The sequence below is a fragment of the Perkinsus marinus genome (genome assembly GCF_000006405.1).
Source record: "Perkinsus marinus ATCC 50983 genomic scaffold scf_1104296959304, whole genome shotgun sequence".
Lineage (NCBI taxonomy): Eukaryota > Perkinsozoa > Perkinsida > Perkinsidae > Perkinsus > Perkinsus marinus.
The window spans coordinates 21,113-33,446 of record NW_003206463.1 but is presented as its reverse complement, the minus strand read 5'-3'; the positions used below and the strand labels follow the sequence as shown (position 1 = coordinate 33,446).

The 12,334-nt window shown below is 46.7% G+C and overlaps 3 protein-coding genes across 3 annotated transcripts; 2 read left to right on the top strand and 1 right to left on the bottom strand.

Moving 5' to 3' along the window:
* Positions 1-940: 940 nt before the first annotated feature.
* On the bottom strand, positions 941-1,948 carry Pmar_PMAR023136 (hypothetical protein). Its single transcript, XM_002773133.1, has 4 exons — positions 1,782-1,948; positions 1,423-1,537; positions 1,064-1,376; positions 941-1,016 (listed from the first exon to the last, which is right to left on the bottom strand). Exons 1-3 carry the CDS (start codon positions 1,934-1,936, stop codon positions 1,176-1,178), a joined length of 471 nt encoding a protein of 156 aa, XP_002773179.1. The 5' UTR covers positions 1,937-1,948; the 3' UTR covers positions 941-1,016; positions 1,064-1,175.
* A 1,925-nt stretch (positions 1,949-3,873) lies between these two features.
* On the top strand, positions 3,874-5,558 carry Pmar_PMAR023135 (Inner membrane transporter, putative). Its single transcript, XM_002773132.1, has one exon. The coding sequence runs from the start codon at positions 3,897-3,899 to the stop codon at positions 5,454-5,456; it is 1,560 nt and encodes a 519-aa protein (XP_002773178.1). The 5' UTR covers positions 3,874-3,896; the 3' UTR covers positions 5,457-5,558.
* Positions 5,559-6,910: 1,352 nt separating this feature from the next.
* Positions 6,911-11,287, top strand: Pmar_PMAR023134 (ATP-dependent RNA helicase, putative). The gene is made up of 15 exons (XM_002773131.1): positions 6,911-7,256; positions 7,309-7,412; positions 7,586-7,754; positions 7,799-7,897; positions 7,947-8,096; positions 8,184-8,438; positions 8,830-8,963; positions 9,013-9,109; positions 9,168-9,340; positions 9,393-9,542; positions 9,591-9,675; positions 9,725-9,825; positions 9,877-9,979; positions 10,045-10,146; positions 11,142-11,287. Exons 1-15 carry the CDS (start codon positions 7,209-7,211, stop codon positions 11,280-11,282), a joined length of 1,911 nt encoding a protein of 636 aa, XP_002773177.1. The 5' UTR covers positions 6,911-7,208; the 3' UTR covers positions 11,283-11,287.
* Positions 11,288-12,334: the final 1,047 nt, after the last annotated feature.

The following is a 12,334-nucleotide window of genomic DNA, read 5'->3' as shown; positions in this document are numbered from 1 at the left end:
TGGCATAGCTGCCCGGAGGGAGATATTTATCGTTGCAAGGCATATCTCGAGGTGGCATAACTGCCCCAGGTGAAGATACTGATCGTAGCGAGTCACATCTCAGGGTGGCATAGCAGCCCCAGGTGAAGATACTGATCGTAGCGAGTCACACCTTGGGGTGGCATAGCTGCCCCGGGTGAGGATACTGATCGTAGCAAGCCAAATCTTAGGGTGGCATGGCCGCTCCGGGTGAAGATACTGATCATATCAAGTCATATCTTGGAGTGGCATAGCTGCCCGGAGGGAGATATTTATCGTTGCAAGGCATATCTTGGGGTGGCATAACTGCCCCAGGTGAAGATACTGACCGTATCAAGGCATATCTTGGGGTGGCATGGCCGCCCCGGATGAAGACACTGATCGTATCAAGGCATATCTTGGGGTGGCATGGCCGCCCCGGATGAAGACACTGATCGTATCAAGGCATATCTTGGGGTGGCATGGCCGCCCCGGATGAAGACACTGATCGTATCAAGGCATATCTTGGGGTGGCATGGCCGCCCCGGATGAAGACACTGATCGTATTAAGGCATAACTTCGGTTGGCATAGCCGTCCCAGGCGGATGAAATTACTCCAAGAGGCTCAGGATAATTTCATGGAGCTGATCGTGCTCCATCTCCCCACTCAAGAAATCGAATGAGACGGCCCAACTTCGAAGAAGATGAGTATGGATTGAGGGGAGTAGGTTCCGTACTACACTGATTAAAGGTTTTCCACAAATTATCGCTCGTGGCCAATCGGCCCGCTCAGAATCGGTATGATCGACGGGAATGGTCGATGATCCGAACCGTCGCACCGAGCCGAGTGAATTCTCAACATAATTCATCATCATGCACGATGCCGATTTTCTCTAAAATGTGGCGTTTCCCTCATTAAACACTCTAACACTCGAAAAAACGTTCCAGAAACACATCACACCCTTCCAACACATGACTCTAATAGCTTCCGGTCCTCGTTGCTCGTGTGTGGGGTTACTCTGAGCAGATCATCTACAGCAGCTCCCGATGCACCATAGGCTCTCACCCGTTAACGCTCCAATCCCTTACTGCTTCAACGAGCTGGATGTTCTCAACCTCGAGATGTTTAAATCCTCTGAAGATCTCCGCGACCTATTTTCAGTACATACACCAGAGTTTTAGCTCATCAGTTCCCTCACATCCTCGGCAGTGAACATCGTCGGTATCTTCTTCCCTTCATAATCCGTCCCTGAGTCCCCACCCAAAACATGAGATACCCGTTGGGCCACCGCCGACAGTAGATCAGTGTCGCGATAGTTGACCAAAACGAATGTATCAACGACGAGACGAAGATCAAATATAGTATCCAAAGTATTAACCTGATCAAGTCCTATCAACTCTAGGAATGAGCAGAGAATAGCTCACGTTAGCTCGAGCTTTCCGTGCTATCCTGTGACAGAGGGGTCGATCGGCAGCACCGTGGTTCGCCATCGACTTTATAAATCTCAAAGATTCGATCAGGCTCGTCTCACTCAATAACCTGAGTTGATTGTTCTATTACCAGTATGATTCGACAGTAAAAAAGGGAAGGGGAAAATCCTAGGGGATGGTCGCCGAGGATCACACCGACCCCTCGAGTTGTGGGGAAGCACTTCGGCCGATAGAAGGGGCACTGCTTCACTACAATCTATACAGGTATTAGCATAACGCGAGTTCAACGCTGCATCAAGGTGAAGTATGATGATTTGGGTCACGACGCCTCCGAGCAATCGATCTACAATTACCTGTGGGCATGTGTTGCCATATGGCCAAATAGAGTCTCTTGGACAGGAACCGAGGTACGGTGAGGGACAAGTCTTCGAGAGAGTACGTCTGCCATAACCACCAGAGAGAGTCCACACTCGTAATGCGGTAACTGTTCTGGTAGCGCCTGGGCCATCCTTTCGAATACCGATGATACTGAATTCGAGAAAGCTGTTCCGACCTTCTGTTCGCCTACTATTACAAAGTTCGATAATCTTCTGTTGCTTATAGCCAACAACTTCTTTCCCTTCCTTTGGTCGGAAATAAGCCGGATTCTCCATCCGGACCCAATGCTCGTCTAGCGCTCGGGCTACAATGCACGCCGTACGCTCGTCCAGAAGGGGTGCTGATGCAGCGACTCGTCGGGAGAATACCTCCCAGAAGGCTGGAGCTCGAGCAGCTGCTGGATGAATGAGGCAATCGGTGGCGGTGTGCCTGAACCAATTTACAAATGTGCGCAGTCGTTTGCATGTCCTCGATAGGGGTAAACCATGAGTGAGAATCAATAAAGTCGTACGGCAATTAATTTATTGAGTATCGGCCAATTTCAAACAATACCTGCCGCACCATAACTTATATATCCAAATCATATGCCTATGCAATAGCATAGCCTTCCTACGGGTACCCTCAATGGAGGGGCCGCTATGCCAGAGGACTATACCATTCAGAAATCTATTTGTTAAATAGAGGGGCCGCTATGCCAGAAGATCATACCATGCATGAGTCTATTTGTTGAATAGGGGACCGCTACGCCTGCTACGAAGTTAACCATACAGAAATCTAATCGTTGAGTAGGGGGGCGACTATGCCAGAGGACTACACCATTTATAAATCTATTTGTTGAATAGAGGGGCCGCTATGCCAGAGGATCATACCATACATGAGTCTTTTTGTTGAATAGGGGGGGCGCTATGCCAGAGAATTATACCATACATAGATCTACTCGTTGAATAGGGAGCCGTTATGACAGAGGACTAAACTATTCAGGGATCGATTCTATGCCAGAGTACTATACCGTTCGGAAATCTATCTGTTAAACGAAGGGCTCGTTATGCCCGCTATGAACTATACCATTCAGAAGTCTATTTGTTGAATAGAGGGGCCGCTATGCCAGAGGATTAAGATCTTACATACGCTGGTATGGACATTACCGATTCAGTTTATATAGGAGGGACCTATCCCCGAGCAATTCAGCGGTTTAACGATGGGCTTCGAAGGAGGATTTTAATTATGTAAATAACGACAATTATTCCACGTTGGAGAAAAGGATCTCGCCCGAAACAGCATCAATTCCGAGGAACAATGATCACTGGCCTGACCTCATTTGCCCCAGGGTGTACCTCAACAATGTTTTATCGGCCAATGAGAGAACCTCTCTGCCGTACATCCGATGGTGCTCTGGCTTCCGAGCCTTACTAACCTTCCATGGCCTGTTCCATCTCCAAGGGGAATCTTGGGACAGCAGCTTTCTGGATAGTTTCAGAGTGCCACGAAATGACGATGCCATCGAGAGAAAAAACTACCATATCAACGGTTCGATCATTCACGACGACAATTGGTCCCTGAGAAGAGTTACATGATTCCTTTGCCCGTTTGGTATCGATCGAGTACCACAACTTTTCAACTCTTCCATGAATGCTATCTACGCTCGTGAAATCCGCGTCAATCCAACACGTGCAACAAAGAATCACTAGTCCCTATTGCGATAAAACACAATAATTCCATTGTCTACTGAACTTCCATGATTAGAACTGTCATTGTTTTACTATAACAACCACAGCACCCGAATTCAGCAGAGATGACGAATTCTGGTTATTGATGTCCCCAGCCTGGCAATTTCCGTATGAACTAGGCCGTATAACTGAAGTCACCGAGTTTTTAAGCTGTCTATGAACAAGGAATCGCCAATGGCGATTCGCTATAGTGGGTGAGTTGGCGTAAACTAGTGCTCCGTTATGGCCTGCTCCTAGCGGCCCGCACAAAGTTGATGCCGTTCTTGTGGTTCACGTGAAAGATCTTGCTCTCTTGTGTGCTTTCCTAATGAGCGTTGCTCACGTGCCACATACGCGTACAACCTTACTTGCTGAAATTTGATCATGGTAAAGCACGGTAGATCCCTTTCTTGGACGGACCCATCGGGTAATGTTTACCATTACTATGACAATCCCATGTTCAAGGCCGTGGTATTCGTTCTGTTACAAGAGCTGTGTGAGCGGTTGGCATTCTATGGACTTACTCCGAATCTCCAGACTTTCTTAAAGGAATTTCTGGGGTACACCGATACTACCGCCAACTCTTACATTTCTAGTTTCAATGCAATCTTGTACGTGACCCCTTTGATATCAGCCTCATTGGCCGATACTATTCTGGGAGTCTACATCACCATTCTGAGCTTCTCGTTGGTCTACTTGTGTGGCTTTGTCCTGCTGACCATTTCGAGTATCCCCTCGGTACATCAGCCGTGGATGATTCACACATCATTGTTGGTTCTCATCCCTCTAGGTGGTGGCGGTATCAAGAGCTGTGTTAACATTATGGGCGCCCACCAATTTCACCCCGAGATCCACAAGTCCCTAATTACCCGTTATTACACATATTTCTATGCGTCGATCAATCTAGGTGCTATTGTTGGCGGTATTGTGACTCCTATCTTACTACAAGAGATCTCATTCACCGCAAGTTTCCTTTTTCCCACTATTTTCTTCATTATAGCAACCATTATTTTCGTCGGTGGTGGTCTCATGGGTAGATATGTTCGTCCGAAGCCACAGGGCTCGGCAGTTATTCAAATCATGAAGGTTGGTGTGGCCTCTATCCTGAAGTGCTCTCTTGAGAAGAATAAAGAGTCAAATGGTGGCAAGTTCAAGGATGGTTTCATTGAAGATGTCAAAGCACTCCTGAGGTTGATACCACTCTTCTCTCTAATCATACCTTTCGTGATGGCCTATAACAACATGACCACTGCCTTCTTAACCCAAGCCCAGAAGATGGATAGGAATACCCTCGGGTGGCAGATTCCACCTGCTATGATGCAAAATGTGGATCCAATAGCGGTTGTCGTTATGTCACTCGTTGTTGATGGTGTCGTTTATCGTCTACTAAGGAAGCACAATAAGATGCCTCCCGTGTTGGGAAGGTTTTGCATAGGTTGTTGCTGGGGAGCTTTGTCACTCCTATGTGCCCTTATTGTGGAATTGGTCATTAAGTCACGTCCTGTATTCACGGTATCGATTTGGGCCCAAGTACCTCAATTCTGGTTTATCGCTACTGGTGAGATTTTCCTCATTTCGACATCATACGAGATTGCATTCACCCACTCCCCGAGTTCCCTCAAAGCTGTCGCCTCCGCTGTTAACTTGTGCTTCTTCGCAATTTCCAGCGCGTTGTCAGCTGTGTTGTTCGATTTGGCCGAGCCCTGGCTGCCCAATTTTCTACCAGATAACCCCACTCGCGAGTCGGTGGCAGGAGCTCATTATGATTACTACTATCTTGTATTGATTGGTCTTTGTCTCTTTGGAGCTATCGCGTCCTTGTCGTTGCTTCCATATTTCAACAAAGTGGCGCGGAAGAATGCTGAGAGGCAAGCTGAGGCTGATAAAGAGCGGGAGGAAGAAGCCAGAATTGCCTCCTCTGAAGAGGTTGTCGACTCTCAGTGAGTCTGTTGGAGTTGCGATTAAACTTTACATTCGGTCCTAGTCAAGTATCGTCATTCAAGTCAGGAATAGGGTCGGTTATTGTCCCATTCGAAGTCTCATGTTATATGTTGTTGAATTGTGTTGGAGGAGTTGGAGACCATCATGTGCAGTACCTGTGATAAGATGCTAAAAGCAGTAGTAGCCGTATTCGATAGAACGAGTGAAGGAAATGGTGTAAATGGATGTTGCGTTCTGTACCCAGCATTCGATAATCCTCTTAAAAACTATTGGAAGATAATCATCGCGGCAACAGGTAGAGTAGTGGACCTCATTTGTATCTTTCCGTTTGGACCTCTGAAATATCTTTGACCTCTCAACTCGCGTTGCGTCTTTATGCAAATAACATATATGAATTAATCCAACCTGATGTGTATCTTCTGTGCATGAACCTCATTTGTATCTTTCGGCTTGGACCTCTGGAATATCTTTGGCCTCTCAACTTGCAATGCATCTTTGCTATACTTATGGCGCGTATGGTATAATACCATCTACTTGACGTTTATCGAATTTCACATACCACACCAACCTGAAGTGTATCTTCTATACAAGAACACTATGTGTAGCCTTTCCGCGTCAACCTGTACGAATATCTTTCAGGTGTATTCCCTCTCATCACCAGTTTTGACTTGGAGGTGCTTACCTTGAACTCATCACTATGTGGTATCGCTGTAGCAGCCGATCGTTACGTCTGTGCTTGTATGCATGAGGAGGAAGCCACAGTTAGGAGCATAGTAGTCGACTTGGCCCACTTCGTAGAGCTGGCTCTCAAGAGGGCTGATATCAAGTCGAGTAAAACTGCTCTGAGTGGCATCAACCACCACAGTGTATTCGGGCCACTCAGGAGAGCTCAGGAGTACCGAGGTAAATACAAGTATGTGATGTTGGATAAGGAACCTCTGGAAGGGCTAGAGCTTCATATACTATCACCGAGGGAGTCTATAGCGACCTCTGACCTCGCTATTAGAATGCGAGCTGCCTTCCTAGAACCCGGGGTCTTCTGGTTGCTAGAGTACCCCCGAAGTGACACTATTACGGTATGCCTTAGCGAAGGTGATGGGAGGTTGCTGGCAGCTGTTGGCAGTGCGGAAGGGCTTGATGATAGCGTGGTGGAGAAACTGACGATGATCATGTTGAATCAGTGGGATGGTATAGTCACTTCAGTGCGACCTCCCGTGGGGATGTCGATTTCTGCTGCCACCGAGGAGCCCTCAGTGTTGGGAATAGCCCTACATGGCGTGTCGCTGGAAAGCTGTCTTGATGCTAGTGATGATGATATAAAATGGAAGAGAACTGCTGAAGGGTGGCGGTGGGGAAAAGATATTTGACGATTCATGATTATGATGAATTCTCTGTACTTCTAATTGTATTGTGTTTTGGTATGAAATTCATCAGCAGCTTTTCCTGTTCATTGTTTTCTCCATATGCGTACGCGTGTGGACCTAAAGCGAGGCTTTGAGGGCGCCGATTTGACTAGTGGGAAGAGGGTCTTCCAACTGGGATCGAGCAGCCGATCCTGAGGCCGCCGCTGTCGTTGATGTTCCCGAGGGGACCAACCCGTTGACGGGAGCGCCTTATTCGAAGCAGTACTATGATATTCTCGAGAAGAGGCAGCAACTACCGTGTTGGAGGGAAAAAGTAGACTTCCTCAAATTGGTGAAGAAATCACAAGTCACTTTACTGGTGGGAGAGACGGGGTCGGGAAAGACAACGCAAATGCCGCAGTTCCTGTTGGAGGCTGGCTATGCTTCTGATGGAAAAATGGTAAAATGAGATAATAGTAGTAGTTGTGGTATTGGAGGTTGATGATGATCAGATTGCATGTACGCAGCCTCGTCGAGTTGCTGCTATGAGTGTAGCACAGCGCGTTGCTCAGGAGATGGATGTTACACTGGGGGAACAAGTCGGTTTTACTATCAGGTAATAGTAGTAGTAGTAGTAGTAGTAGTAGTAGTAGTAGTAGTAGTAGTAGTAGTAGTAGTAGTAGTAGTAGTAGTATTACTATTATAGTAATAGTAGTAGTAGTAATGGGGTTCGATATGCGCAGTACGGATATCCCAGTACACTTCAGTGATGTTAGTGGTAATGTTCAGGTTTGAGGACCAGACGGGTCCTAATACAATGCTGAAGTATATGACAGATGGTATGCTCCTTCGAGAGGCACAGCTAGATAACAAGCTCAGTCGCTATAACGTTATAATGCTGGATGAGGCACATGAAAGGACTCTGGCCACTGATGTGCTCTTCGGTCTGCTCAAGGAGGTAGGTCCCGGGTTCGATCCTCCCATGGTGCATTTTGATGGTAGATCCTTCCGAATCGGCCCGACTTGAAAGTAGTAGTGATGAGTGCTACCTTGGAAGCAGAGGCATTCGGCAAGTACTTCTACAACGCTCCGCTGTTGAAGGTATTTCATACCACTCCTTTCCCAACTCGTCTCCAAATGTAACGCTTAGGTCCCTGGCCGAACCTACCCTGTTGAGATCTTCTATTCTCCTGAGTCGCAGAAGGACTATTTCGAGTCCGCTGTGCAAACTGTAGTATACATTCATACGGAGGAGCCGGCTGGCAGTGGTGATATACTGTTGTTCCTTACAGGAGAGGAGGTAGTATATGGTATAGTGGTGGGATGTCGTGTTAGCACTGTGTAGGGTGTGGGTTCAATTCTTGGTGGGGGTATTTTTTGCTCTCAGGAAATCGAGAACGCCTGTAAGCAGCTTCGCACAGCGTCTATGCGCACCATGCGAGAGCATGGTGAACTCCTAGTAGTCCCCCTATACTCAAGTCTACCTCCACGACAACAACAAAAGATATTCGAAGATGCGCCTCCACCGAGATACGAAGGAGGCCCGGCTGGTCGGAAGGTGGTTGTTGCCACTAATGTGGCGGAAACATCTATAACGATCGATGGTATTGTGTATGTTGTTGACCCTGGGTTCTCGAAACAGGTAACGGAAGGATGAATTAATCATTGGTGTCTATACGATATACCAATACACCGTCTTCATGTATTTATATGTCATGAATAGGAATTACGGTATGATAAAAATAATATAGACAAAAATATATCGCAATGCCGTTTTAGAGATATTACTATGTAATAATATATTATCACTGTAGTAGTGATGAAGCTCATGTGATTGTGAGCATCATCACCGTCATCATCGTAGTGGGCTGTAATAATTTCAGATCAAGTCGATCATTAGAGAGGTATACATCTCTAGAAAAACTACGTGAACTAAGAAGAGGACGTGTGTGAATTTTCGACTCAACTATGGAGAAGTGGTTTTAGGCGTTTCTGATCCTCCCAAAGGGCCAATGTGGTTGTATTCACTTCAGAAAGTGTTTAACCCCCGCACAAGGATGGAGTCGTTGTTGGTGTCACCGATTTCTCAAGCGTCAGCGCAGCAGAGGGCGGGTCGAGCTGGTCGTACACGCCCTGGCAAATGCTTCCGTCTTTATACGGAAAATGCGTAGGTCTATAAGAAAGGGTTGTGAGCAGTCGGAAATTTGGCCTAACAGTTATGGTGACTTGCAGCCATCGACCTTCCCAGAGATCCTTAGATCGAATCTATCATCCGTCGTTTTGACGTTGAAGAAGCTTGGGATAGACGATCTCGTGAGTTGTTCTCATGGAAAAATGTCGGGTCCTTGAATCGAACCTGCGACCTCCTCAGGTCCATTTCGACTTCATGGACCCTCCTGCTCCCGAGACCATGATGAGAGCTTTGGAGACGCTCGTGTATCTAGGCGCCCTCGATGAGGAGGGCGACCTCACTGAGTTCGGCAGGACCATGGCAGACTTCCCAGTGGAGCCTCAAATGGCTGCGGTATTACTCAGAAGTGGCCGGTAAGCAGGCTCCGATTTGCTCATATGTCATACCACACCTCGAGGAAATCAGGTTCCACTGCACTGAGGAGGCGCTGACCATCATAGCGATGCTCTCGGTACCACAGTGCTTCTTGAGGCCCAAGGAAGCCCAGCAGGAGGCCGATGCGGCTAAGCAGAAGTTCGTGCATATGGATGGGGATCATCTCACGCTGATGCAGGCGTAGGGAAAGGTGTGGTATGAAAATTCGGGTACTGCTATCAAATATAGATACGACGCTTATATCGCCTATAAAATGCAGTGCAACGGCGTTGAGAGAGCGATGTCGCAATGGTGTTGGGATAACTATATCAACGTAATGCTCATTCCACCGTCACGCGCCACGAAATTATCATGCTCCTCAGTATCGCACGATGAAGTCAGCGGAAAACGTCCGGGCGCAGTTGAAGCGGCTGACGGACAGAGTCGGGTTGAAGGCCTTGAGCTTGGCTAGAAACCATCCGGAGTAGTGGGGGTCTTCGGGAAGGACGATATTGAGTTTTTATTATTTTTACAGTTTCACGAATAATATCAGAAAGTGTATCCTCTCTGGTTTTTTCATGCAAGTGGCTCATCTGCAGAAGGCTGGGGTTTACCTTACTACTCGAGAGCATCAAGTTGTAATAATAAAAGGAGGAGGTCCCGAGTTCGATTCCTGGGTGGGGTATTTTTCTTGTATGTGTAGGTGATGTTGCATCCGTCTACCGTGATTCAGCATAAACCGGAGTGGGTACTCTACCATGAGTTGGTCTTGACCGCTAAGAATTATATAAGAACTGTTATGACGGTAGTACTGGGGCGAAGCGAACGCAGTGCTGGAGTATGAATATACGTAATCGCTTTCCTCAGCTGCTGAGCTCGGGAGTTTCCTATACAGTGTTGGAGTATGAATATACGTAATCGCTTTCCTCAGCTGCTGAGCTCGGGAGTTTCCTATACAGTGTTGGAGTATGAATATACGTAATCGCTTTCCTCAGCTGCTGAGCTCGGGAGTTTCCTATACAGTGTTGGAGTATGAATATATGTAATCGCTTTCCTCAGCTGCTGAGCTCAGGAGTTTCCTATACAGTGTTGGAGTATGAATATATGTAATCGCTTTCCTCAGCTGCTGAGCTCAGGAGTTTCCTATACAGTGTTGGAGTATGAATATATGTAATCGCTTTCCTCAGCTGCTGAGCTCAGGAGTTTCCTATACAGTGTTGGAGTATGAATATATGTAATCGCTTTCCTCAGCTGCTGAGCTCAGGAGTTTTCTATACAGTGTTGGAGTATGAATATATGTAATCGCTTTCCCCAGCTGCTGAGCACAGGAATTTCCGTAGTGATTATAGGAATTCTAGTAGGAGTGTACAGAAACCAGTGAGAATTCCTCAAAACTTCCTCACAATTCTCATATTGTCATCATCATCATCAGCACAGCATGTGCATATATTCCCTCCATTGCCGTATCTGCCGTTTTTTCGCTCTGTAAGGGTGATGGTATGGCATCGACGGACCTCCCGAAGTGTTAAGTCGGAGGATGCGTTTGGTCATTTTGAGGCCATCGAGGTTTGATAGACTGATTACTGGTCTCTGTAGATGTTAGTTCATCAACCAACATGACATGTGATAGCTTTCCACCATAGTAAAAGTATAGGAACTCGGGTAGAAGTGTACACAAACCAATGAGAGTTCCTCAATATCATCATATCGTCACCGACACGTGTAGTTGACCATGTGCTTAGTTCCCCCTCCCCATTTGAGATTTGTGATGATAATTTAGTCGTATTCTTGTATGATCAGATTAAAGGGGAATGGTTATTAGAGTTGGCACCAGGGTACTATAACATCGATGAGTTGCCCAACTCCGAGACCAAACGACAACTAGCGCGTATAAGGAAGGGTATGGATAAAAAGAAGATCACAGGAGCAGGGGGGTTGTAGTTGCTACTGGCCCCATAACGTCGTTTACACTGTCATTCAGCAAGGTCTTGTGCTGGGGGGTTTGGGCAGCATAGGTTTTGTCACTGGAGTATCACCCGTTTTACGTGAAGTGGCGTAATACTCGGTGAAAAACGCGATTTTTGCGGTGATATGCAGTAGTCGTGAAATATATTTTTCAATAGTGTTCTTCATATCATTAGGGTGATGAAATTCCAATATTCATTGGAAAGAATAGGTTGTTGTTTTATTACTTATGGAGTTCCGGACGTCCACGTCCACGTCGTCATCGCCATTATCGTCATCCAAGAGGAAGCAATGGCACGCGGCTGATCGTCATGAGAATTCTTTAGATGAGCTCGATGGAGGTCATCAGTCGGAAGGGACGCAGACTGCCTCTACTGCATCTGATCTTGGAAGGTCGATTTCGAGCGGCGACGGTACGGGGGACTTTGGTGTGAAAAGCCATAGATTTTGGAGAGCTCTTAAGAGGGTATTTGCTAAAGAGAAGATTGATGATGCACTGACTGACACGAGTAGTAGTCCGAAAGAAGAAGAAAAACAGAAAAATGCGCAGGTGGGAATTGAACCTGCGCCTTTCGATGACGAACTTAGTGTGGGTGACGAGGTCCCGTTGGACGATCGTGTCTATGATCCTGATGATGTCATATCGTGCTTGTCGGCTTTCTCGGATCCCTCACCAGCCAGATGAGAAGCTCTTTGACGACTGAACTTGTCTATTTCCTCGTGCTCAGTTTTTGTTGTTGCCGCCGTCGTCGCCTCGTTCCTCTTGTTGTGTTAAATGATGATGACTAGCGATGCTTCTTGTATTGAGATTGGTTTATATACTCGCGATGTGGTGGAAATGTGGTATGTTAATATTTTTCCCTACCAAGTAGACCTTTCTCAGATGTGTGAGCCAAAGTGTTCGTCTTCGACCATATCCTACTGTACTGTTATTCGTTCCTACCTCAATTGCATCTGTCCTCAACACCGTCTCGACTTGCGTCCATGGGGGTATTTTTGGGCGAGGAGTGGTATGAGAAAATTTAAAT